The sequence below is a fragment of the Artemia franciscana genome, chromosome 16, assembly GCF_032884065.1.
Source record: "Artemia franciscana chromosome 16, ASM3288406v1, whole genome shotgun sequence".
NCBI classification, from domain to species: domain Eukaryota; kingdom Metazoa; phylum Arthropoda; class Branchiopoda; order Anostraca; family Artemiidae; genus Artemia; species Artemia franciscana.
In genome coordinates, this window is record NC_088878.1 from 6953893 (window position 1) to 6980096 (window position 26204).

Here is a 26204-nt window from a genome sequence, read left to right on the forward strand (position 1 = left end):
AACCGTATATATGTTAGGTATTTAGTAAAAATCCGGAGTTCAGATTTAAATTAAAAAGACTTTAATTAAATAGAATTAAAAATTAAAAAATGTGGAGTTTTCCAATTTTTTGTATTAGTGCCAAATTTTAGAAAAAGCGTGGATGGAAGATGAGCAAAAAACTAAGCTGAAAATGTATGGCAGCAAACCGCTTAAGAAGGTATAGCTGTCCTTTGAAGGTATTGGTTAATGTTTTCAGTTCACGAAAAATTATGGGGGGGGGGGTGCAAACTTTCATTTAACCCATTTTTTCAAGGAAAAGACCAAATAACGCATTTTTCAACGAAGATGCCATAAAAAGGCCATTTTTAAAGTCTAGAGGGAGATAAAATATAAGGTGAACAAGACCTACCGGCCTTTCCCCCTAATAGACGCCACTGTTTGAAGGTGAAAGAAACAAAAGACTACAGCCCGAGTTTTCCTGACCTTCTTCTGCTATTATCCTTATGCTCTGTGTATCTATAACATGTTTTTTTTTTTTTTTTTAAGTTCTGATGGCAGATCCCTTTTTCTTTTCCAGTTTTTAATCAGTAAAAAAAAATTGAAAAATTTTGAAGCAGCAATTTTTTTCCAATTGTCCATTAAATTCCTTTTAACGTTAATTTTAATTTAAACATGATAAACGCTTCAAATAAATACTGTACTAAGATCTTTTGAGGCTCGGGTCCTGAAGATTTTATCCTCCTCCTCCGATTTCAACATTTCGTCTTTCCTCATTTCAATGAATGCAACATAGACGAAGAGGAAAAGGATGATTTCTTTACAGCACACCTGCTCCCATTACAATCTTTATTTATAATCCCTGTCGTTAAAAGCTATTAATTAAAAGCCAAAAATTTTATTGACGTTTTAATGTCCAGGTCATTTTCACATTCATTAAGGTTGAACAATTGTAAAACAGCTGAAGTTTATTAATTTCTTATAGCATTTGTTCGTGTTTATATTACCGCATAGAGGTGATTTATGATTCGACAGAGTTCTTGGAATTCTTTGTTTTAGTTTTCGTTTTTGATAAAGTATTTTGCCTAGGCACTACTTAGCAAAAGTATGTATCTCAACAAACGTGGTTTTGGGGGGTTACCTTGTAGCGCAGGTAGGTAAGGTTGAGCTAGTTATAGCACAGATAAACAGAGAGTTTACTCTTGAAAAATAATTTGATGAATAAAGTATTTGTTTTTACTTGCTTATAATTCCATATAGAAGAACCGGTCACTTTTGCGTTCTTCTTACTGGCTCAGAATAATAAAATTATATCTGACGTTTTGAAAAAAAAAAAAAAACAAGAAAAAAAAAGTAAGAAAACGAGCATGATTTCGGGCTAGTGGCAAAAACGAAGTGAATTTGTGTAAAGCGAGTTTATTTGTTAGTGGGAAGTATACAGACATATTTCGGGAGGGGGGATTATAATGGATGTATTTTCCACGAGAAGAATTTTCCGTGGGGGGAGGGCTAGGGATGAATTTTCCAGTGGAAACTTTAACTTGTTGGAATTTAAATGAAATTCTTTTTATTTTTCTTATTTTCTCTTTGCCGAATCGGTTTTACATGTGGAGATGTTACGAGGGAATTGTCCGGGGAAAATTTTCAGAAGGGTTGGAATCGCTTGGGAGATTTTTTCTTAGGAGGCATTCTCGATGGACGGGGTGCCGTATTTTCCTGCATTATTTGAAAAACGATCAGAAATTAAATTAAAGAAAACAAGTTTTTTTAACTTAAAGTAAGGAGCAACATTAAAACTTAAAATTAAACTTTCAAACTTTAAACATTTAAACTTTTGTATATGAGGGGGATTGTCCCTTCCTCAATACCTCGCTCTTTACACTAAAATTTGACTTTCTGTCCCAATCCTTTAAGAACGGTTCGTGAAATACAAGGGCCGTTTAATTAGAATAAGAATCTTTTTTTAACGTACTAAACAATTTCAGCGTGAAGCGCGAGGGATTGAGGATGGGGTAACCCTCATGTACAAAAAAAGTTTATGTTCATTTTAAGTTTTAATGTTTTTACTTACTATCAGTTGAAAAATTTGCTTTTTTAGTTCAACTGAATCAAAGGGAGGAATCTTTGCTCAAAAATCTCCATAATTTTGTCCAACTGTCTAAAATGCTCACTTGTTTGTTTTTCTTTAATGAAAGGCGATGGGACGTAATGATAAGGTGGGTTGGCGTTTAGACAAGTTGTGTTTCAGTTGTTCTAGCACAAAAAAACTTCTAAGGATGATTCTGAAGGTAAACTTCTAGTTTACAGAGAAAGGGCCACTACTTCTTTAATGAGCAAATCCAAGTTTTGCAGTCCTATGTTACAGGCGTTAAAGTTCAAAAGATGGATACAGTGGAAGTAGGAAATTCAAACTACGTTCACATGCCCTGATTTGGCCACCGCTATAAACGAATAAAAATGGGAACGTCTACTATTTTGCTAATAATTCATCAAATAATTTTTTCATCTAATTTTGCATCATGAATTCATTGGTGTTACCAGAGTCTCTGTATGAATTAGCGTTACAGAAATAGATATGTGTTATAATTGCATTAACATTGATTAGAATAGGGGCGTAATTTGCTATCGAGCAGGGTAAGGGGCAACTGCCCCTCCCAGGACTTGGTCCCCCCGGCCTCATTTTGCTCCCCAACCTAAAATTTAGTTTCTTCAAAATTAAGATATGCCTGCATAATTCAAGCATTCACAGAAACGGTAGCATATCTTTACCTTTATGGTACTATATGGCCCATTTTTCAGTTTTCACTGTGATTTTTACTTGATTTGGGGAAATTGGCTCCAACTTTGCCCTCCCCCCTCGGGATTTTGGCGAAATTACGCCACTAAATTCGAATTTTGTTTTCCCAGGCCTGCAAAATATTTTCCAAGAAAGGGAGGGTGGAATGGTTTTACCTAAAAAGGGTTGTATATCTAGAACCTTGTTTTCGTTTTCTCGTTTTTCCGCAAGATTACGATACCTTCTTTTACGACTGTTGGCTTAGAGCCGTAGATCCATTCATTGAAATTTGATTGGCGCTCTGCAGCTGAAACGCAACTTGTCTAGAAGCTGTTCCGCTTACTTGTCATACTCTGAAGTGAACATGGCTATTAAAAGTAAGTCTTAAAAGTCGTTTTGTATTGCATTATAACTAAAACTACAATTATCTGACCATTTTTGAATATAATTCAATTATATGGAATTTATGTCATGTAATTAAATTATATTAAAATCACGGAAAGATTAAAATCAAAATATTATGATATGAAACTTGTATTTTTAGTTTTGTTATTTTTTATTGTAATTTATTATTTTTTTTAATTTCAGCGAAATGGTGCCGACTATTCTGTCTTCATTAATACAGCGAGTGAATTTGACGGTAGTGATAGTGGCGCAAAACCAGACGAAGCCATCTCTTGGGGGAAGATAAAAATGACTGCCGAACCAGTTAAAGTAAGTAGCATATAGAATTGGAAAACAACCCCCCCCCCCAAAGAAAACAATCCTTGACTTCTTATTATAGCTTAGGTGGGAAGTGGGGTGGCTCAGGAATATTTGGTTGGTTGGTTTTGAAAATTGGTTAAATATGAAAAAAAAAGTCACTAGCGTCATTGATAATGCAACATCCAGAAAATCTTGGAAAATTTCAAAACAAGATTCATTTTGATTTATTAGGATTTAAATTCTACCCTGAACCGGATCAGTCCTGAACTTACACATACATACATACGTTAAAAGCCAATTATTTGAAAGCCCAGTATATAAAAGCCAATGCCAAATAGACGAAAACAAATCCGAAAAAAATTAGGACTAAACAAATTTAAGTCACAGCCTCCCTTGCCTCCACACTTGCCATTGCTTTAACAAGTTGAAGCAATAATTAGGTCTGTTTAAGTAGACCCCAAAATACCCGGTAGTAGCGGTAGATTCCTTTGAAAGAATTTATCCCTTAATTCCACCGATCTTTGGTGTCTACTCAAAATAGCCCAGCCAACACCCGATTTCTCTACAGAGGGGCAAACACATCCATCTCCTGGCCCATCCCCATCATAAAGCTCTCAGTATCCTTACGCATTGATGTACAGCGCTATAAAAGCGCTGTACATCGGTGCATAAAAACATCAAAAAGGGGAAAATTAATAATTAAAACCAGTGATAATCAACTAGGGGTTAGAAACTTCCTTCCATTTCAAATAGCCTCATTTTAAAGTACTACTCTGAATTTTTTTTTTTTTTTTTTAATATTTCTGAATTATCTTCTCTTGTAGGTTTATGCCGATGCTTCTCTCGTCTTCCCATTAATTGTAGCTGAAACTTTTGCAAAAGAGCATTTTTCTGCGAACGTCACTTCTTAGCTATCACAGTGTCAAAATAAGGTGCTTCTTGGTGACCGACATCGCAAGACTTTTTAGTTTTAATTAAATGTACATAATTCTTGCATTAAACTTAAGTTTCTAATTTTAAAAACTGCTTACTCTACATATCATGGTGCTTCAAGAATATACTGCTTTAAGATAATTAGTCAGCAAAGCTTTCTTTTTTAGTACATTGTGCGTAATTTTTAAACTCTGATTTTCAATGTTAAGAACTATCTAATATGCCATTTTGCTTCTACATTTGAATCATGTATGTCAAGTTAGAGAGTACTATCCATCATTGGTGAAATTTTAAAAATGTATTATACATAAAACATAAAACATATACATATATGTATGTAAAATAATATACATAAAAATTTATACATAAAAATAATATAAAATAATGTATATAAAATAATATACATAAAAATATATTATAGTATTAAACATGTTTAAGAATAAATAAAATGTAAATGTGTTGAGGGTTCCTATTAAAGAGTAATCCGAAATTTTTGGACCAATTAAACTGACAGAGGTCTAAAAAATCGAATAAAAAAGACTAAAACATAAAGAAAAAAACTTTGTCGTGGGCGCAAGAAATTCTGAACACATTAAACTTATTAATTCGTAAATAAATTCACAGATCTGTTCATTATGTTCAAAGTTAAGCATTATTCAAATAAAATTATATTAAATTACAATTTGTAACGTATTGTTTCACCATAGCTAAATTTATGAATTTAAAATGTATAAATCTTTCCTAGTGAAGAGTCCAATTGCTGCGGCATCTTTAATAATAATATATTTATTTTTATAAGTCTTCTTATCATTCAAATTTAAGGTAATACATGGATGGTCAACTTTGCATTGCTTTTGTTGTCCTAGATTTTCTACTTTTGCTTGTCTTGTTTCATTTTTTTTCTGGTCTTCTCTTTGAAAATTATGTTTAATTTACTTAATTTTTTTACGTAAATCAATTTATAAAAAGAAACTGATGTTGAATTTATAATATTTTTTTTGAAAATACACGAATTCTACTAGGATTCTTAAGAGTTAAACCTGTTTAGAAAAAAATAACTAGAATTGTAGACCAGACATGTATGTGAGAGATAAAGCCATTGTTGTATTGGTATGCCATCTGTTCTTCACTGAGGAGGGGGTATCTCCTAGTGGTGTGTAAATGCACTTTACACACCTAGTGGTGTGTAAAGACTTTAATGCACTTGAGTTTTCATCGGAATTAAATAAAAAAAAAGTTTTTTTTAACTGAAAGTAAGGAGCAATATTAATAATTAAAACGAACAGAAATTGCTCCGTATATAAAAGGGGCTTTTCCCTCCTCAATGCCCCGCTCTTTACGCTAAAGTTTGACTCTTTCTCTAAACTCTACTTTTTAAAACAGTAAAAAAAAAACTTTAGTGTAAAGAGCGGGGCGTTGAGGAGGGAATAGCCCCTTTTATTTTATATGGTATTCAAATTCCTTTTGCGGATTAAAACGGATATTAGGGTTTCAGATAGTAAAATTCCAGTACGACGTGGGGTCCGGCAAGGTTCTGTCCTCTCCCCCTCTATTTTCAAACTTTGTATATCATCTGTCCTTTCCTCTATCCCACCTACTTGCATCCTTAATTCTGTAAATATTTCTTATCTTGCCTATGCGGATGATATTCTTTTGATCAGTAGGACTAAAAAAGGACTCTCTTTGCCTGTTTCAACAGTAGCATCTAAACTTCATGCGATTGGACTTTCTCTTAATCTTTCAAAGTGTGAATATCTTTCATTTAATAGTAATATCACTAGTCCTCTAATCTGTGGATCTTTTTCTATCCCGTCGGTTTCTTCATTTCGGTGGCTGGGAATTAATGTTAGTAAAACACTAAAATCCTTACGGACTCTCGCTGTTGCTGATTTCAAGAAGAAAATCCAATTAAGTTACTCCAAAATTGTTGCTAACCGAGGTAGATACAATAGAAAGTCTCTTGCTAAATTATACTCGGTTTTTACAGATCATTCGGTTTTGTTTCTTTCTGGTATCTACCCTATTTTTCGTAAAAAAGATATCAAATCAATTCGTTCTTATTATTTCCGGTTTTCCCGTTTTCTATTGTATCTGCCTCCATGGTATAGGAATAGGAGCCTCATATCTGTTTATAGTTTCCCGGATATTGGGTCAAAGCTCACGGAACTTGCTGGCAAAATACCCCAGTCTACTTATAAGTATCTGCCCGCCCACAGAGGCCTTACTCGTTTGGTTTAGTTTCTTGTTCTTTCTGTTTTGTGTAGTGTTTTTTTTGTTTCTTTTATTGATACTCCGCTTTGATTCTTTGTAGCGGGTCAAAAATAAATTATTATTATTATAAACGGAGCAATTTCTGTTCGTTTTAAGTTTTAACATCGCTCCTTACTTTCAGTTTAAAATAAAACTAGTAAACTAGTTTTTTTGTATTTAATTTCTGAACGTTTTTAAATTAAGGCATGTTTTGATTTTGGCTCTGCGCACATGAATAATTAAAACGGAATTTGTATATTAATTTATTTTTATGGCTAAATGGCTTTCTCATAGTTTTGATCGGACGATTATGAGAAAAAAAGAGCGGGGGAGTAGGCATAGTTACCCTCCAAATTTTTGGTTATTTAAAAAAGCAACTAGAACATTTGATTTTTTACGAACGTTTTTATTAGTAAATATATACGTAACTTACGAATTAACTTACGTAACGAACTTCTATATTCGTATGTTTTTATTACGTATATGAAGGGATTCACCACCTCGTCAATACCTCGCTCTTTACACTAAAGCTTTAATTGTGTCCCAGTTCCTTAAGAATGGCCCCTGAATCACAAAGGCCGTAGAATAAATAGTTGAAATTAATAAAGTTACTTTAGCGTAAAGAGTGAGGTATTAGGAGGAGGTAAACCCCTCATATGCGTAATAATTTCTGCTCGATTCAAGTTTTAATGCTGGTCCTTACTTTAAGTTGAAAAAACTTTTTCATATTTATTTTTTCATTGTTCCTTTTTGGAAAACCATCTAGGACCAAACGAAAGGCAGGTCATTCCCGCATTGGGTAGGAGACCACCGTTAAGTGGAAAAGCATTATTTGGGGAGGGCTGCTTACATAATTTGCCTATTGTAAAAACTTTCCTTTTTTCTACATTGAATTTTGGTCGAATCTTTGCATACTACAAATGCTACAGAATTTGCCTACATGGAAAAATCAAAATTTCAATGCCTGCGACAGTCCTCCCTAGATTCAATATATTGTCAGCATAATTCAAAAGCGACAGGTAAATAAACTTCTTGCTAACTTTCTTCTGACTCTCTAGTACACTGTTGTTATGTAATTGGGGTGAAGACATACCACCCTGAATCATGTCTTTTCAAAAACATATGTCTTTGAAATAATAAAACCACTCCGTGTTGGTACTTTCATTACAACGTACCGTTTATTGTGCATAAAGTGTGCCAGTAAAATCATAAAACTGAGAGCACATCTATAAATAGTATTTGTGATTTGTTGTCTGTTTCTATCTAAATTTCTTTTTCTAAGATGATTTGCACGTTTCTACCAAAAGTATTTAGAAGGTCAAGAAAAGATTCGAGTTCATATTCACCATAATTCTAACCGGACCGACATCGTTCACAAAACGTACCCAGAAAAAATGCTTAAGAAAATACGAATTGAGCGCCCAATTTTAAAGATCTTCGATGTCAATATTTGCAAGTAGATCTGATTCACGGGTCAAAAATCTTGAAACTAACAATTCATGAAACGCTTATTTAATAATTTAAACAGATTAGACCATCAATGTCTAGCCTTTTTGTAAATTCTTAAATTAGATGATAATTGTTTTCAAGTTTATGATGTAATAAGTGCTCCGATTTGGAAACATCAGTTCATGAAAATTAAGTCGAAGCGGCTTAATATGGAATTTTCAGAAATATCAGTGTTTTTCAGCTTTCCTAAAAGAATTGAATCCACTGAATTTCTTATATAAGATTTTCGGCAGTGAAGCAGAGGTTTTGATCTAGTGCATCACCGTTTTACAATACTAGAAGTAGACGATTTTTTAAAAGATATAATAAGTTTTAAGGAAATGCCTTGTTTGTGTAGTTTTGGTAAGCTATAAAACTTCAGGCAAAAAATGCCAGGAGGGAAAAGTTTAGTACAATTGCTTAGTGATTCTGCAATTCTGTTTGGGATTCTTCACTTTTTTTATAACCTTTTGAATAAAGTGATCAGTCTGGTCACGGTTTCATTTGGGATATGCTGTATTGCTTAAATGTGAATGAATTTTACTATTATATTCAGATTTATTCGTGACTATTAAACAATTGCTTTTTATTGGCTTTAGTGAGTTTTATAAAGCCGTCCTGGCTAAGTGGTTGGCGCGGTCGTGTGAGAATCCTTTGTCCTAGGGGCACGGGTACAATCCCAGTTGTGACTAGTCATTTTGTTTGGCCAGTGGCGTGACTCTTTAAGCTCAGCCAGATTCGACCCAGCTCTAAATGGATACCTGGAGAAATCTGGGGAAGATATGCAGGAAGGGTGTGTGAAAGCACTTGATGGTTGGCCTACAACCCCCATAGTACTTTCTGGCTGAAGGGCCATGAAACGGAGATCAGCACCGCCGGTTTGGACCTTAAGGGTCTAGTGACGTCTTACTTACTTTTTACTTTTTTTTTACTCAGTGATTTTTATTGTGGAACCATTACGAAGTATTTTCCGCATTGTGCCTTATGATTTTTTTATTGTCGTATTTGGAAAATATTTGCCGAGTGGATTGGTGTACTGGATTCAGGATCCTTTGTCTGAGACGACGAGGGTTCAAATCCTAGTGTACCCAATTATTTAGTTTGGGACGGAGGTCAGTGGCGTGACTCTGTAAGCTCAGCCAGAGTCAACCCAGCTCAAAATGGGTACATGGAGAACTCTGAGGAAGGTAAACAGAAAGGGTGTGCGAAAGCATAGGAGGGTTGGCCCTTAGCTCTTCATCGCACATCCTGGCTGAAGGGCCAAGAAACGGATATCAGCACCGCCGGAAGGGACTGTAAACTGGGGTGCTGTAAAGAGTATTAATAAAGCAAGATCCAACTGCATTAGGGTTGGAAACAAGAGAATTTCATCTTTGGAGAGAGGATTCTGAAGATGCAGCCGAGTCTGCACTGTGTGTTCACTTTCTTTACAAAATTCCTCGTTACCTTCTATTGTTTGGATTTCCTATTTTCAACACTGATTCTATACTGTCGACAGCCAAGAATGTATTTAGGGTCTCTCAAAACATCGCTGGAGTTCATTGAAACAAACTTCAACCGAAAGCAAGGACTCTACTTTCGGAAGGAGGTAATTGCCCCTCCCCAAGATTAAAAAAATACTTTTCTTTGGTATTTTCATTGAAAACACCTCTTTTTTGTATTTTCATTGAAAAGAAAATATAAGAAGACAACAAAATGGCATCCTCACTTAAATTTCCAAAATTCATTTCCCCAACCCCATACAAGCCCGTGCATTGGTAGCCCTTACTACAAGATACTAAGTAGTGAAATTCCTGTTAGCGGTTACATACTCCTCGAGTGCTTTGTTAAAGAATATTGCAACTTGATGTCACAAAAACCGCGTAACTATTTGCCAACAACAACTCTATTCTTTTTCATGACTTTCAGGAAAAACGTTTTTCATTCCCAAAACTTGGGGAAAAAGAGGTTCTGAAACTTAAAGTGAATCTTTTCAGTAGATCTTTAATTGTTGGAACTATACAGTCCTCGATATTCCAACATTAACAGCTAACTCAAATAATCCCAAGCATAGCTATTCACATAGATCACCAGATATGACCAAACTGTGACTCGCGATGCCCTTATGGCTTAAGTAACAGCCTCTGAAACAACAGCGCTTGTGGCTCTTGCGAAAAATGAATACGGTTTTATAAAAAAAATGGAAAAATGACGGAAACTGATGGAAACGCAAAAAATGAATACGGTTTTATAAAAAAATGGAAAATGACGGAACTGATGGAAACGCAAAAAATGAATACGGTTTTATAAAAAAAATGGAAAATGACGGAAACTGATGGAGACTGATGGAAACGCAAAAAATGAATACGGTTTTATAAAAAAATGGAAAATGAAGGAAACTGATGGAGATGGATTTTATTTTCATTAAAACAAAGAAAGACCGCTTACCGTATGAGAGCCGTACAAGAGCCAATCATCCTGACTTATGAGAACGATATTATACCACAAGCTACTATTATGAAATTTCTTGATGTGTATCTTGCCTGTTTTCTTTCTTTCAAACTTCATATAACACACACCCGTTCCCTCATCCTCCGCCAATCTTCAATGCTGCACCGGGTTAACTCATTTCTTCCACCTGGTGTTATTGTTTCTCTTAATTATACTTTTATTTATCCTTACCTTTCGTATTGTTGCTCTAACTGGCGTAATACTAATAAATCTCTTCTCTGCTCACTTCAAAGAACCCAAAATACGGCAGTGAAGGCTGATTTTCTTTTCCCTCGGCTTTATTCTTCATCTGATCTTTATAATGATACTGGAATAGCTCCGCTGGATCGTATTGTAGGTAAAAGTAATCTTTATTTAGCACACTCTGCTTTTCTAGGTACACTTACACCCCCTCTGCAGCAATTTTTCTTGCGGACAGACCCAGGTAGGTACTCTTCTTCCTTACGAAGTTCTTCTCGCAGATTTATTTTACCCAAGCAATCATCAACAGCAGCTCAGAGGTCCCCTGTTTATCAATCAGTTTTAAAAAGTTCTTAAGCCTAACTGGCCAGAACATGACAATAAACAATCAAGAGAGATAAAACTCTACAAAAAGAAAATTTCAAACGAGACGATGGCCAGTAGAATTAAAAGACTAAAACAACGCGGATATTTCGCCTGTATAAAACAAGGCGTCTTCAGCACCAGATAGAAAATTAAAAGAAAACTAATCAAAAACAAATAAAAACCACCACCAAATATAATAAATACAATTGTCGATTAAATACAATTACATTGAAGCAACTCTTTTTGGTCTAGTGGACAAGACCAAACCAGGGGACAAGATTACCCACTAGACCAAAAAGAGTTGCTTCAATGTTAGCTTACAAGAGGATTATTTCGCAACAGAATAATTAACTAAGTTTCAATTTTCATTTTTCCACAGTTGCCCTTTGATTCTCATTGAAGTAACTCGAATAGCTGCTTTTCCCTACGTGGATAAGTAGCGACAATTGTATTTATTATATTTGGTGGTGGTTTTTATTTGTTTTTGATTAGTTTTCTTTTAATTTTCTATCTGGTGCTGAAGACGCCTTGTTTTATACAGGCGAAATATCCGCGTTGTTTTAGTCTTTTAATTCTACTGGCCATCGTCTCGTTTGAAATTTTCTTTTTGTAGAGTTTTATCTCTCTTGATTGTTTACAATCAGTTTTACTATGGAACTCCATCCCTCATGATGTGCCTCTATTTCTCTCTGTAAAGACAGTTTCTCGTCTGGTATTTCCAGTTTAACGTTCTTGTTTTTTGTTTGTTTTTTTATTAATATTGTTATTATTTTACCCTAATCTATATGTCTCTCTTCTCTTTATTTTATATATTTTTCAGATTCTAAAATGTTTTTGGATTCCATCCTAATTTTCTATCTCTTTTCCTCACTTCAATTCTTTTTCAGTTATGTTTAATTTTCCTTCTATATCGCCTTTATGATAAATGACCTTGTCTTGTGTCAGTTTTTTTTGTATGTGATATATAAGTGTTTTATTTTTGTTTTGTTGGCCCATTACAAGCTAAGCTTCTTGGGCTTCGTAATTACTTTACGTTTTGTAATTGTTTTTTTTTAGTATTAATAAATTGATTGATTACTAAAGATCTGTTAGAAAAATATTGACACCAAAAGATCCATTTCTTAACTAATTCTACGAGTGAAATGATACAACATAGTTTTTTTTTTTTAATGCAGAAACTTCTATGCATCTAGAGAAACCAACAAGATACACAAAACGGACTAATCCCGTTGACGAAACGTGCAAAGTTTAAGAATATGACAACATTTATCAGTCTTTTAAATAATATCCTTCACTTGAGGCCTTTTGATACCTTCAACCGAATTGTCTTAATGAGCACCAAGATGCAATTTCGGTCTTATTTTGGAAGTGAGATTGAAACATATTTTGAACAAAAAGTGAAACTTCTAAGCATCTTGAAAAACGAATAAGATATGTATAACTGACTTAAACCGTTTACAGAACGTGCTAAATTTAAGGACGTGACAACATTTATCAATCCTTGACTCAATGACTTTCACTTAACGCCTTTTGATTACTACAACCGACTCGTCTTAATGAGCACCAAGATTCAACTTCAACCGTATTTTGGAAAATATGAGTGAAACAAATTTTGGAAAAAAACAGAAATTTCTACGCATCTTGAAAAACGAATAAAATATGTAAAACCGACTTAACCCGTTTACAGAATGTGCTAAGTTTAAGTATGTGACAATATGTATCAATTTTTAACTCAACGTCTTTCACCTAACGCCTTTTGATTATTGCAACCGAGTTGCCTTAAAGAGCACCAAGATGCAACTTCAGTTTTATTTAGGAAAATAAGACTGAAACATATTTGGAAAAAAAAATTTCTACGCGTCTTGAGAAACGAACATAATATGTAAAACGGACTAAACCCGTTGACAGAACGTGCTAAGTTTAAGAAAGTGACAAAATTTATCAGTCTTTCACATAACGTCTTTTACTAAAAGCGTTTTGATTGTTGCAACGAGCTTGTTTTAATGAGCACCAAGATGCATCTTGGTTTAGTCTTTAGATAAAAAACGCACAACTTTAGATGACCCTCAGAATATAATTACTGGTTTGAAAAATGAACCACTTTTCACAGTGAAAGACTTTTCACTGTTTTCCCAGGTAAAACTTCCTCATTTTTCATTAAATTTCAATTTGGCTCCAACTTCTATTCAAAGTGACTGTGATCAAAAACCTTTTTCGGTGACAAGATGAATTACGAATTATCATTAAAGCAAAGTTCTGTTTCAAGAAACAAGATTTCGATTACGAAACAATAAAATAGACAGCTATAAATCTAAAAAAATAAGTTTCGCCCAACTCCTACATTTTTGTGAATTGGCACCTCTGAATCAAGATTGAGAATTTACATAGCAAATACTTTTTTCTTTTGCGCCAATTTTTCTTTTAGTATTCTTTTTTATTATTATTCAGCTCATTTTTCTTTAAACTAAGAGGTATGATCTGACGATTTCATCATTCAACTTGCCGAAGATCCTGTTAGATGACAGGCATAAAAAAGAAAAAGCATAGTGTCAAATTTTTTTGAGAACCAGAGCAAAAAATTAACCCCTAACTCCCATACCTACCAAAAAAAAACCTTTTCCCAAAAAAGTTCCAATTCAATCTCTGACCCATGACACAAAATGGGTTGTACTTACCAAACTGCAAATACATGCCGTAACCTTTAATGAAACCTATTAAGGTATGCATTATCTATTAGGGGGCATACTCGCTTTCCTTCGTGCATTAAAAAGAGAAAAATATGTACTAGTTTTTTTTAGGATATACTTATGACGTATGTTCTTTCGTTAGAACTGGAAAACTAATAGTTTACCCCATTCCCCCAAAAACATAATTCCAAGATCCCTTAAACCACCTCTAAGACCCCCCCCCTAATGTATAAACTTTATCAGGTTTTAACGACACCTATCGAATACATGCAACCTATAATGAAATATTGTCGCTCTCCTTCGAGAAAAAAACGCAAATAAAAAACCATATGCTCTCTTGTGAGCATCCTAGAACAACTGACTGATCTGATCTCCACTTTCCTGGGAAATTGTTCAGCTACTCACTTTATAATATCTGCAGCATCATTTTATAGTTTTATAGGGATTTCTCCGCAATCCCTCGCTCTTTACGCTAAAGTTTTTAATTGTTTTAAAAAGTAGAATTGTGGCAAAGAGTCAAACTTTAGCGTAAAGAGCGAGGGATTGTGGAGGGGACAACCCATTTTATATACGGAGTAATTTTGTTCGTTTTAAGTTTTAATGTCGCTCCTTACTTTCAGTTAAAAAAAAAACTACTTTTTTTTATTCAATTTCTGAACGTTTTTGAATTAATGCATGTTTGATTTTGGCTCTCCGCACATAAATTATTAAACTGAAATTTGCATACTAATTCTTTTTTGGCTAAATGGCTTTCTCTTAGTTTTGATCTGACGATTTTGAGATACAAGTGGTGGGGAAGGAGGCCTAGTTGCCCTCCAATTTTTCGGTTACTTAAAAAGTCAATTAGAACTTTAAATTTTTAACGAACGTTTTTATTAGTAAAAAATATACGTAACTTAAGAATTAACTTACGTAACAAACTTTTATATTCTTATATTTGTATTATGTATATGAGGGGGTTTGTCCCCTCGTTAATGCCTCACTCTTTACACTACATCTTAAGTTTTTTACAATTCTTTAAGAATGATCCCTGAATCAGAAAGGCCGTAGAATAAATAATTGAAATTACTAAAAATACTTTAGCATAAAGAGCGAGGTATTTATGTCCTCCTAAATACCTCGCTCTTTATGCTAAAGTATTTTTAGAACCCCTCATATGCGTAATAATCTCCGTTCGTTTTAAGTTTTAACGCTACTCCTTACTTTCAATTGAAAAAACTTTTTCATGTTTATTTTTTCATTGTTTTTTTTTATATAGTAATGCTAGAAAATCCCGCGCCCTTTTCATTGAATTTCTCTTCCCCCATGACATACTTCTCCGAGGAGAGATCCTCCCACATATCCCCCTCCCCTCAACACCATCCTCAAACCAAAAAAATCCCCTGAAAACGTCTGTACACTTCCCAATAACCATTACTGTATGTAAACACTGGTCTAAGTTTGTAACTTGCAGCCCCTCCCCCAGGGACTGTGGGGGAGTAATTCATCCCCAAAGACATAGTTATTATGGTTTTCGACTATGTTGAACAAAATGGCTATCTCAAAATTTTGATCCGTTGACTTTGGGAAAAAAATGAGCATGGGAGGGGGCCTAGGTGCCCTCCAATTTTTTGTCACTTAAAAAGGGCACTAGAACTTTTCATTTCCGCTAGAATGAGCCCTCTTGCGACATTCTAGGACCATTTGATCGATACGATGACCCCTGGGAAAAAATAAAAAATAAACACGCACCCGTGATCTGCCTTCTGGCAAAAAATACGAAATTCCACATTTTTGCTGATGGGAGCTTTAAATTTTTGCAATAGGGTTGTTTCCCCCTATTTTCGGGGTTGTTTCCCCCTATTTTCCAAAATAAGGCAAATTTTCTCAGGCTCTTAACTTTTGATGCCAAAGACTAAATTTGATGAAACTTATATATTTAAAATCAGCATGAAAATTAGATTCTGTTGATGTATTTTTTAGCATCAAAATTCCGTTTTTTAGAGTTTTGTTTACTATTGAGCCGGGTCGCTCCTTACTACAGTTCGTTACCACGAACTGTTTGATTCAATAGAAAAACGAGTTTTTTTTTTCAACTGAAAGTAAGGAACGATATTAAAACTTAAAACGAATGGAAACTACTTTGTATATCAAAGGGGCTGCTCCCTCCTCAACGCTCCGCTCTTTACGCTAAAGTTTGACCCCTTCTCACAACTCTAACAATAATATTTTTATTGTCTTAAAACAACAAAAAACTTCGGTGTAAAGAGCAGTACGTTTAGGAGGGAACAGCCCCTTTCATATATGGAGTAATTATGTTCATTTTAATTTTTAACGTTGCTCCTTACTTTCAGTTGAAATACCGTTTTTTTTCATTTGATATTTAAAGGTATATGACTTCCTTGGTATTAAGAGGACATCCTTTGGAATTGAAGAAAAACTTGAGCTTGAAACTTCTACAGTAGGGTTCTTGCATACGCTAAATCTGATAGTGTGATTTTCGTTAAGATTCTATGAATTTAGGGGGTGTTTACCCCTATTTTCTAAAATTAGGCAAATTTTCTGAAGTACTCGTAAGTTTTGATGGGTAAGACTAAACTTGATGAAACTTATATATCTAAAACCAGCATCAAAATGCAATTCTTTTGATGTAGCCGTTGGTATCAAAATTCCTTTTTTTAGAGTTTTGGTTACTATTGAGCCGGATCGCTCCTTACTACAGTTAGTTACCACAGACTGTTTGACTGGGAATTTTGATCAATTTAAAAGAAGGTTTGGTTTTCCATCAAGGAGAAAGTTCAATTGGGCACTTGCTTGTCCTTCTAGCATTATAATGTGTAGTTCCAGGAACTGTTTCCTATTGCCACAGTATACTAACCGTCATCGACTGCAGCTCCATGCGATTCATGCAACTAGTCCTTTCTGATCGCCTTAAAATGAGGGGTTAACAGTACGGATAACATAAGAGTGGGAACAGGCGCTAGTACCGATAAATAAAACTGCCAAGGCCATTTAGTATATGGCAATTGGCATTTTTTTCAGGCTCTGTAATCATTTTTCTGTCAGGAGCTGGAATCAGATACTTATCACTACCCTAATTTTACTGATCATACTAACTAAATTAATTATTCTTATTATTCCCCTAAAAAATGCCAAGTTTCCCCTAATGCTAGATGGTGCTGATGGTTTTTTTTGGCTGACACTAGAACAAGTTTCCATTCTTATAAGTTACTCGTAGTCATCGGCGTAACCTTTCCATTCAAGCAAGAAGGTCCATTGACGCATTTACCGTAGTAATAAGATTTTTTAAAGAGAATTAATTGACATAAGCCTTTATGCTAGGCATAGTAAAGTAAATTAACCAAACAACAACAAAAAACATAGAAAATAAGCGCTGTTCCTAATAGAAGAGAGGTGTCAATAGACGGGACAAAAAAGGGCTAAGATAAATTCGTATCTACACTGATCATAGTGCCCATCAGCTTGTTATTTATTCTCGTAGCTTTAAGGAAAGTACCGTCACATCACCATGGTTACATGAGAGCCACTATAAGTAAATATTTGTTTTCAGAGATCATTATTTAATAATCTCTACGACTTAAATACAAAAGCTTTAAAACTATTGATCAAATAATGGCGAAGGAACGAAATAAAACAATAGGAAGAAGAACAAATATATTTAAGTGTTCAAATGCTACCATGACAACACAAAGGAAAAGCAAACAACATTTAATGCTGACAAATTTATTATGAAAGAAAGAATAAAATAAATCTATCATTTAGATATACGAATTATTTCAAGGGACTCTCTTCCGGCACGTCGCTCAAGCACCACTTCCCCACTTAAAGAGATACCTTCCAAAAGACTCAATATCTCCTCGCGTCTATTTTCTCGGAGAATCAATAAATAGCAAAGGCTTTTGTTTCCAAGAAGGTTAGGAAGTAATTTTAAAAATTTGTCAATGACGATACGTCCTTTTTCACCACCAGCCCAGGAACGTGTAAGCAAATCTTTCGTTGTTACTTCTGAATTATCAGTAGGTACGTATGGAGGGTTGAAAATGACTAAATCAGGTTTGACTTTAAGGGCGGAGGCAAGGCTGGTATTTACTGTTTCGACAATAACTCCATTAGCAGCAGCAGTTCTTAGTGTGGCAGAGCAAGCAGCTTTGTTTATATCTGTCGTCAAGAAGAAGCAGTTTTTGAGTACGCTTGCTAAAGCTGATGACACGACCCCAGAACCACTTCCAATTTCAAGGCAGACGCTTGGGTTGATTTTTTGAATAAAGTCCAGGTCTTTTTCTAATGCGTCAATAAGAAGAAATGAATCTTCAGCAGGCTCGTAAAAGTTCAAGTACTCCTTTATGTCGAAGTGGGAAAGGGAAGGTGTAGGTAACATTATAAGTTCCTAGGGAAAATAAATCAGGGACTTTGACAAGAAGAAAGCGAATTCTCGGAAATAGCTTGGACAGTTTTTTGTTTCTAGCGAAATTAAGATGAGATATGAAAAAAGAACGTTTGGTTTTTAGAAATAAATAAAGTAATAAAGGGTTTAACAGCCTAGTTTCTCTTCTTTTTTTCTGAGGGGTGAGGGGGCTAAATAGTTATCAATCTAAGCGAAAACAGACTGAAATTATTTGAAAAAAAAAAACTAACGCAATTTCCAATTTGTTTTTTTTTTATTTTTCATGTAAAGATAGTACAAATCATTCGATGTTATTTTGACAAAAAAAAAACGGGTATTAGAACAACCTTGGGATCCTCAGAACTGGTAAAGGAACAAACTAAATATCTTTTGTTTAAGTTCTAATTTCATTAAGCTACACTAGTATTAAATCATCTTTACTGCATTATTTTCATGATCAAAGAGTAACTTGCCAATTGCACCACTAAGCAAATTTACAGAGGAAGATAAATCCTCAAGGAAGTGCAATTTGATAAAATCGTAAAAGACCTTATTTGTATATTTGTGATTGAAGAAGAATAGCAGAAGAAAAGGCGGAAATGACGCTACGGACCAACGTCAGAAGAAGTGGCTGAGTCAACAGTAGGCGATTGCGTGGGAGGACGTCTTTTGCCAATTTCTCGGTTGATTTGATGAAGTAATCTGCCAAGTCTATCCTATAAAAGAGAAATCAAACATTTTATTCTTTAAAACTGCTGTATATGTAAAAATAAAGAAAATTTAATTTTCTTTTTTCAAAAGCGAAAAATAGGAAAAAAATAATTTTCTTTTTCGAAAACTCAACTCTTTGAGAGGGGGGGGGGTAAAAACAGGTATATTGGTAAAAATGTTGTTTCTTATTTTTAGGGGACGGAGGCGGAATTTTGCGCGCAGAACAGGAACGAGGAGGCGAATGTCAATCGATTTTACCTTATGTAGTATTTTTTCAAGGAAGCAAAAATAAAAGATTTTACAAAAAAGATTAGGCAAGACAAATCTTTTTTTTACAAAAAAGATATATATATATATATATATATATATATATATATATATATATATATATATATATATATATATATATATATATATATATTTATATATATATATATATATATATATATATATATATATATATATATATATATATATATATAATATATATATATATATATATATATATATATATATATATATATATATATTTATATATATATATGTTTATATATATATATATATATATATATATATATATATATATATATATAAATATCTATATATAATATAAATATATATATATATATATATATAGGCAAGGCCGTATCCAAGGGGGTGCTACCCGGTTTGACCAACCCCCCGAGATTTTGTCCGAACCGTTCAAAAGTAACAAAAATGCATATAAACAATTTTTTCCAAACGGTAACCTTGATAATCACTGAAATATTGCAGTCAGTGGGTCATATGCTGCGGAACTTGTAATTGTGAAACAGGAAACATAAAGGGGTTCCAAGACAGTATGTTTCGTCAGTTTAGTTTCAGACTTTCTTAAGTGAAGAGCGATTCAAAAAATGAACGCAATTCTGCGTCCTCTCAAAGTTCTTAAGGAGAGCAGCGACGCAGAATCGTCTGCGAATGCATCGCAAATGCTGGACATCTTGAACCATTCACAGTTCGTTATGTGTCTCCAAGTCGTAAAGGAACTTTTCTGCCTGACGCTGCCTTTGCGCAAGACTCTTCAGTCGGTTGACTGCGACTTGGCTGCCGCTTGTAGACACGTAAAAACTGTCCTTTCTAGAACAATAACAATACGACAAGATTCTTTCGCTACCTTCTCTCCTCTTTTCGACAAAGCTCAGTCTTTTGCAATTAGTTTAAGCTTGAGATGACTCATCAAAGAACAAAAGGTTGAAGGAAATCTCGGGTTGGCGATCCTCTCACTCACTATAGAGCCTTACTGTTTATTCCTTTTCTAGACCACTTCATATCGGAGCTGAAACAACGCTTTGAACTCAATCAGAATCTGTTGTCTCATCTCAGCATCTTTGTACCTCCAAAGATTGTATCAGTTGATCCCAAAACCATGAAGTTGGAGTCTTTGCCTGAGTTACATGGGGATATTCTTCCCGAGCCAGACTGCTTGAAGTAAGAGGTTGAACTTTGGCGCAGCAAACATGAAAAAACTTCTTGTCACAGAAAGGCCTTCCTATGCTGCATCTTCTCTTCACGAATGCGACTCCACCTTTTTTCCAAGTAATTCTCTTTTATTGACTGTCCTTGCAACGTTGACTATCAGTACTGCTACTCCGGGAAGAAGCTTCTCTACACTGAAAGTTACAAAAACCTAAGGTTACACAAAAGGTTAAAAACCTGGCTAAGAAAATCAACGGGACGAGAAAGATTGAGTGGTTTAGCCCTGCTCGGCATCCATAGAGACATTGATGTCTACCATGAAAAAGTCATAGACGTTTTTGTAGGGAAGAAAAATCGTCGTTTTTACATTTCGTTTTGTAGGTAGTTAGTTTACTTGACAAAAACTCTTGGTTGGCTCTGTAGATATATTATGTACATAAATACTTAAATTTTAGGTTTGCTAATGCGATACTGCAAAAGAAAAAACAAAGATACGAAACTATGCCTAGTGGACACCTCCTCGGTTGCAAGTGACGGACTGACAGTCTCCACAGTTGACCGTTAGACTGAGTCCTCGGGAAGAATTTTTGTACCCCCCCCCCGAACGAAAATCCTGGGTATGGCCCTGCACATAGCCTAGTAAGAGGCTAGTATATAGTCCACAGTACCTTGAGGAATTTATAGCCTAGTAAAAGACACAGAATTTGCACTGGATTCTGATTGATGGATAATTCTTCTGGTTTATGTTTGTTTTGGTGGATTTTTTGTGGTCAAAAAGCCTCTTCTTAGATAAGTTATTTATTGTATGCTGCCTTCCAGTAGTATTTTTTCAAGCCAATCAATTTTTAGACAGAAATATATAACAAGTCGGAAGCAATAAGCTTGAGATTACTAGTGCAAGATTTCAACTCTTGTTGATAGAAGAGAACCGACAAGTGTGGGAAACCATACGAGATGGGCCTAGGATTGCACAAAGTCTCCACTCATACTGGAGGTCCCAGGAACCACTTTGCGTTCGGTTCTAAACCGGCTTAAACGCTTCATGTAGATTCGAGAAAATATGCTAGTCCAGGCCCTACACTGGTTCTGGGACCATTGCTTTTCCTGAGACAATAATAAATTCAATAACTTGAATAATAATAAGAAATTTGCAAGTTGGAACGTCGAAAAACAACTATGGTACTGATAATTGACTGACGAATTCAACAAATGAACTAGAAAATTCGAAAGGTTCCTATTGTGAGTTTTAGGCAGTTGTCGCACCTGTTGTGGTGTATTCGCTTCATGAAAAGGGACGGAAGACTAGTTGTAATTAATGCAGAACAAATTTAAGCACATCTGGCTCAGAGACTCAGGTCATCAATGAAGAGATGCTAGTTGCAGCATAGTCAACATGCTGACTATGCTGCAACATAGTCAGCATAGTCAACATAGTCACATAAATTTGGCCCATGCTAAATTTTGTAGATCCAACCGTCGGTCAATCGATTTTGGAAGAAAGTAAAATATTTTCATGTTTAGGGATGTCTACAGTTCCTGAAGTGGTAGTTGCTCGTCACTGTGGCATGTGACACATGTGACACTATTTTTATGTATTGATAATAAAATGATAGTGGCTTATTTTACAACTAAAAAGTGCAGGGCCTCAGTAATAGTAGCATATGGCCAAGTAAAGCCAACTGATGTAGATAGTAGTGACTCACGTTAATATTACGGCTACAGGAACAAATAGACAGGATATCAGGTAAAAAAAAAAATGTGTTTTTATTAGGGGACTTTAATTCCCAGGTTGATAGAAATAGGGATAGATGTTATTCTTGGCCTAGGTAAATTTTGTGTAGGAAAAGAAAATAGGAACGGTTATAGACTGTTGCAATTTATTTAGGAATAAACGTCTAGTAATATCCAAAAAATTATAAAATAGTTCGTTGTAACGAACTGTAAGTAAGCAGCGACTCGACACGATAGAGACCGATGCCCTAATAGTAACCGATAACAATACACACACTAAAAGAATTGGTTTATTATGCTGATTACAAATATGTAAAATAAATTAAGTTTATTGTGACTCATCAAAGCTATGAGCCTGAGAAATTTCACCTCATTTTCGAAAAAGAGGAGAAACACCCTCAAAAAGTCAGGCAAACTTCATAAAAATTGCACCATCAGATTCAGTGTATCAGAAAACACTACTGCAGGGGTTTCAAGTTTCCATCTGTAAAAATATGGAATTATTTCCTTTTTTTTTGGCCACAAGAGACATCCCAGATGCGTGTTGTTTCGCTTTTTTTGTTGTTTTTTTTTCAGGGTAACCATATTGAACTGGTGTTCTTACAAGATCGGGATAGGGCTCATTCAAAGAGAAATTTAAAGTTCTAGTGCCGTTTATAAGTGACCGAAAAGGCTGGAGGGAAACTAGCTCTTCAAAATACCCAACCCCTTCCCCCCAAAATCATCCCCCATGAGAAAAAATTATGTTCAACATAGTTGAGAGGATTACATGAACCCCCCTCCCTCCACAGCTCTTGGGTAAAGGCCTGTTAGTTATGAAATTTGCCCATTGTTTACATACAGTATTTGTTATTGGGATGTATACAGACATTTTTCGGAGGGGTGGGGGTATTTTCAGATATCAGCGGGGGGGGGGGGTCTCGAGGGAACAATTTTCCATGGAGAGGGAAGATTGGTTGGGGGTAGAACTTTCCCAGGGAAATTTTAAAAGGGGGAGTTTGCCAGAATTCCTATACGAGATTCTTTTAAATTGTCTTACTTTCTCTTTGGTGACTCTATTTTACATGTGGATCTGTTCGGGTGAATTGTCCACAGGAAATTTTCAACGGGGTTGGAATTGGCTGGGGGATTCTTCCATGGGGACATTTTTCGCGAGAACAATTCTCAATGGGATATTTTCTGCAGGGGAAATTTTCCATGAGGGAATTTTCCGCTGGAGAAATTTTCCCTGGAGGAGGATTCCAGGAAAAAATTTCCAGGGAAGGGGATTTCCGGCATAATTTAAAAAAAATAGAAATTAAATGAAAAACAAGCCTTTTCCCAAATGAAACTAGGTTAAGGAAAATTTTCCAGGCGGATTGCTCACGGAAAATTTTTACAGGTGGGATTTTCAGCGAAAATGGAATTGTCCGATGGTTTTTTTTAAAGTACCAAGACACTTTAGCATAAAGAGTGATGCATTGAGGAGGGGACAGCCACCCTCAGAAATGAATAAATTATGTTAATATCAAGTTTTAATGTTGCTCCTTATTTTCGGTTTAAAATCCTTGTTTTTTTTTTGTTTAATTTGGTCACAAAATGGCCCATTAGTTAACACGATATTTGCATGATGGTGAGACCGATAACCTTATTGATTATATTATTGTGAATAGAAGACTGGCAGGATCTTTGATGCTATCATTCATGTTAAAATTAAACATCATTTGATAGTACCTAGTGGTTAATCTAAAGCTGAAATGTAAGACGGGTAACTACCTTCTGGAAAGTTCTGACGTTGTTAAACTCCAGAATGAGAATTTGAGAGAAACGTCAAGGAAAAATTGAATACGAAATTGGAGAGTCTAAAATTTGACAATGTAGAATATTGATGGGAAAATGTAAGGAAAATAGTCTGTGAAGTTGCATCCTGGAGGAATGTCGAAAACGCAGCTAGGAATATTAGTAAAAGTGCTTAAGTTTAGTGGAGAGAAGGAAGGGCTTGTACAGTAGATTTTTGAGTGATGTATTATATGAAAATAAGAGGAATATATGAAAAGTAGAGGAGACCTAAAATGTGAAATATGAAGAAGGAAAGTATAATAGTAAAGCAATAGTAACAGGCAGCATAATAGTAAAATATTGTACTGGTATGTTCAAAAACTGAGAGGGACAATCAATTTGGACTTGTCCCAGTTAAAGATAAGAACAGGGCTAAAATTAAAAATAACGAAAGAGTTAAAGAGAGATGAGATGAACATTTTGAAAAACGTTCTAACCCGTAACATAGTTACATGAACATATATACAAGGGATATGTAAGGAAGAACTAATCACTGTACTGAGAGGATAAAAAATAAAAAGGCCCCAGGTCAGAATAGTGTAGTAAACGAATTTTTTAACTTTGGTGGTTGTGAAGTTAGGGATAAATTACTGAAGACTATGAATAAGTAGTACCCCCTCACTGTTTTCTCGAAACCTCATAGGGGGTATACTAATGGAGCTACTAGTCTTTAAAGACGTTGTTACACACACCTAGGTCTTACGCAATACTATAGTGCACCTGTGACGGTATAGTACACCTAATTGTTACATTATTCGGTTTGTTTATAAGTAGATGCAGGTGTCTGTTACGTAATAGGAGTGTTTACTTTTGGTTGTTACGTAAAAGGATTTGTGAGAGCCAACTAATCAAGCTAAGGAGTCCCGATTATTAAAAAGATTGATCATGGTCCAATATTTAGAGGTGAAGAAGAAGCAATCTTACATGACTTGTTTTGGTTCCAGGCGACCTTTATAATCCAGCAAAAACAGGTTTTAAAGATCAACGACTTTTGAGTTTTTGGATTTCCTCAGTATAGAAAAAAAGTTTTGTCAGTCAACATATACGATATTATTTTTTAGTAATTGACGCTTTTACTCCATTGGATACTGAAGGTGCTACCAATGGCAAAATGAAACCTAGAGTGCCTAATGAATGGAGTTTTAAAATCATACATTTACTCTCCCACTGTCAAAATAAAACTAATCTAACGTAACCTCCATCGGTTTATAAATGTGAAAAAATTAAATAAATATATTCTCTAATGTTTAAATAAATGCACTACCTATTTATATAAACACTTGGGAATTAAACAACATTTAAAAACATGGAAACATATTTACATGGACATTTAAAAAGGCACTTAGTCATGACACCACTCTTAGAGGGGGCGGCCGACGGGAAGTACCGGCGCCCGCTGCGGGCCAAGAGCAAGCGGGCCGGAGCATGAAAAATATAGTAGAATATTAAGCACCTTCTAAAACATTTATTCTGTCCCGCTGAAAAAAAAGAAATAACAACATTTAAAAAGACACTAGAAAAACATACTGCAGAGCTAGAGACTGTCGGTGATAAAAACTGAAAAAACCTGTATAAATAGAAAAAAAGGACCCTCGTCCCCCAGCTATTGAGCTTTCTCTAGACCGGGACGCCTTTTTTGTTGGTGGAGGGGGTATATAGATACAGCCAAACCTATTAGTATTCTTTGAGACATATTAATCTTTAAAACAAGTTGTATATTCAAAATCTAATGCAAAACTGACGGAGATTCCATTCTAGTAACCAAATTTATACCCCCCCGGGGACAACAGAAAATTATCCGGTCGCGCTAGCGGAATAACAGGGCCCTTGTTCATAGAAACGTAATAGCGAATCACCTGACGATTCAGTTTCCTGGAAATAGCGGAACACCCTTTATTTGTTCTGCTAGTAGACTAACAAGCCTATATTCCTAGAAAATCAATAGTGGATCACGTGACACTTCTGTTTCTTCGAAGTGGCAAAAAAATTGTTTGTTTGCAGACAGCAGAAGGTTATGTGTGTGTGTGTGAAGCACGAAAATATTGGGTTATGATCAATTTGAATTAAGTCCTGTCTTGAGGGGCCCCTGAAGGTTTTTTTTCCGGCAATTATAGGTGACATAAATACATTCTAAGACCACACTAGCTATACATGACGTAAAATACCAAAAAAGGAAAGGATATAATAAATGAAAAGAATCAAATAGATGAGAAAAGGAGGATTTTGTCAGCCAGTAGCAAAATATGAAGAC

The 26204-nt window shown here is 34.9% G+C and overlaps 2 protein-coding genes and 1 long non-coding RNA gene across 5 annotated transcripts in view; 1 reads left to right on the forward strand and 2 right to left on the reverse strand.

The window, feature by feature from the left end:
• LOC136036979 (probable deoxyhypusine synthase) overlaps positions 1-4483 on the forward strand; it is a 41850-nt gene extending 37367 nt beyond the window's left edge. For all 3 annotated transcript variants that reach the window (XM_065719382.1, XM_065719384.1, XM_065719383.1), the window contains 2 exons: positions 3344-3469; positions 4285-4483. In XM_065719382.1, the coding sequence (XP_065575454.1) occupies positions 3344-3469; positions 4285-4371 (213 nt within the window). In that variant the 3' untranslated portion in view covers positions 4372-4483. The remainder of the gene's footprint in view (positions 1-3343; positions 3470-4284) is intronic.
• A 13078-nt stretch (positions 4484-17561) lies between these two features.
• On the reverse strand, positions 17562-18845 carry LOC136036982 (methyltransferase N6AMT1-like). The gene has a single exon (XM_065719389.1). The coding sequence runs from the start codon at positions 18230-18232 to the stop codon at positions 17609-17611; it is 624 nt and encodes a 207-aa protein (XP_065575461.1). The 5' UTR covers positions 18233-18845; the 3' UTR covers positions 17562-17608.
• Positions 18846-18935: 90 nt separating this feature from the next.
• The window catches only part of LOC136036983 (uncharacterized), a 64826-nt gene continuing 57557 nt past the window's right edge, over positions 18936-26204 (reverse strand). Inside the window, exon 3 of the long non-coding RNA XR_010619841.1 lies at positions 18936-18954. This is a non-coding gene — a long non-coding RNA (uncharacterized LOC136036983). The remainder of the gene's footprint in view (positions 18955-26204) is intronic.

What these genes read in the sequence shown, in the direction of transcription:
- LOC136036982 (XM_065719389.1), bottom strand. Translation starts at nt 18,232, where the DNA reads ATGTTACCTACACCTTCCCTTTCCCACTTCGACATAAAGGAGTACTTG.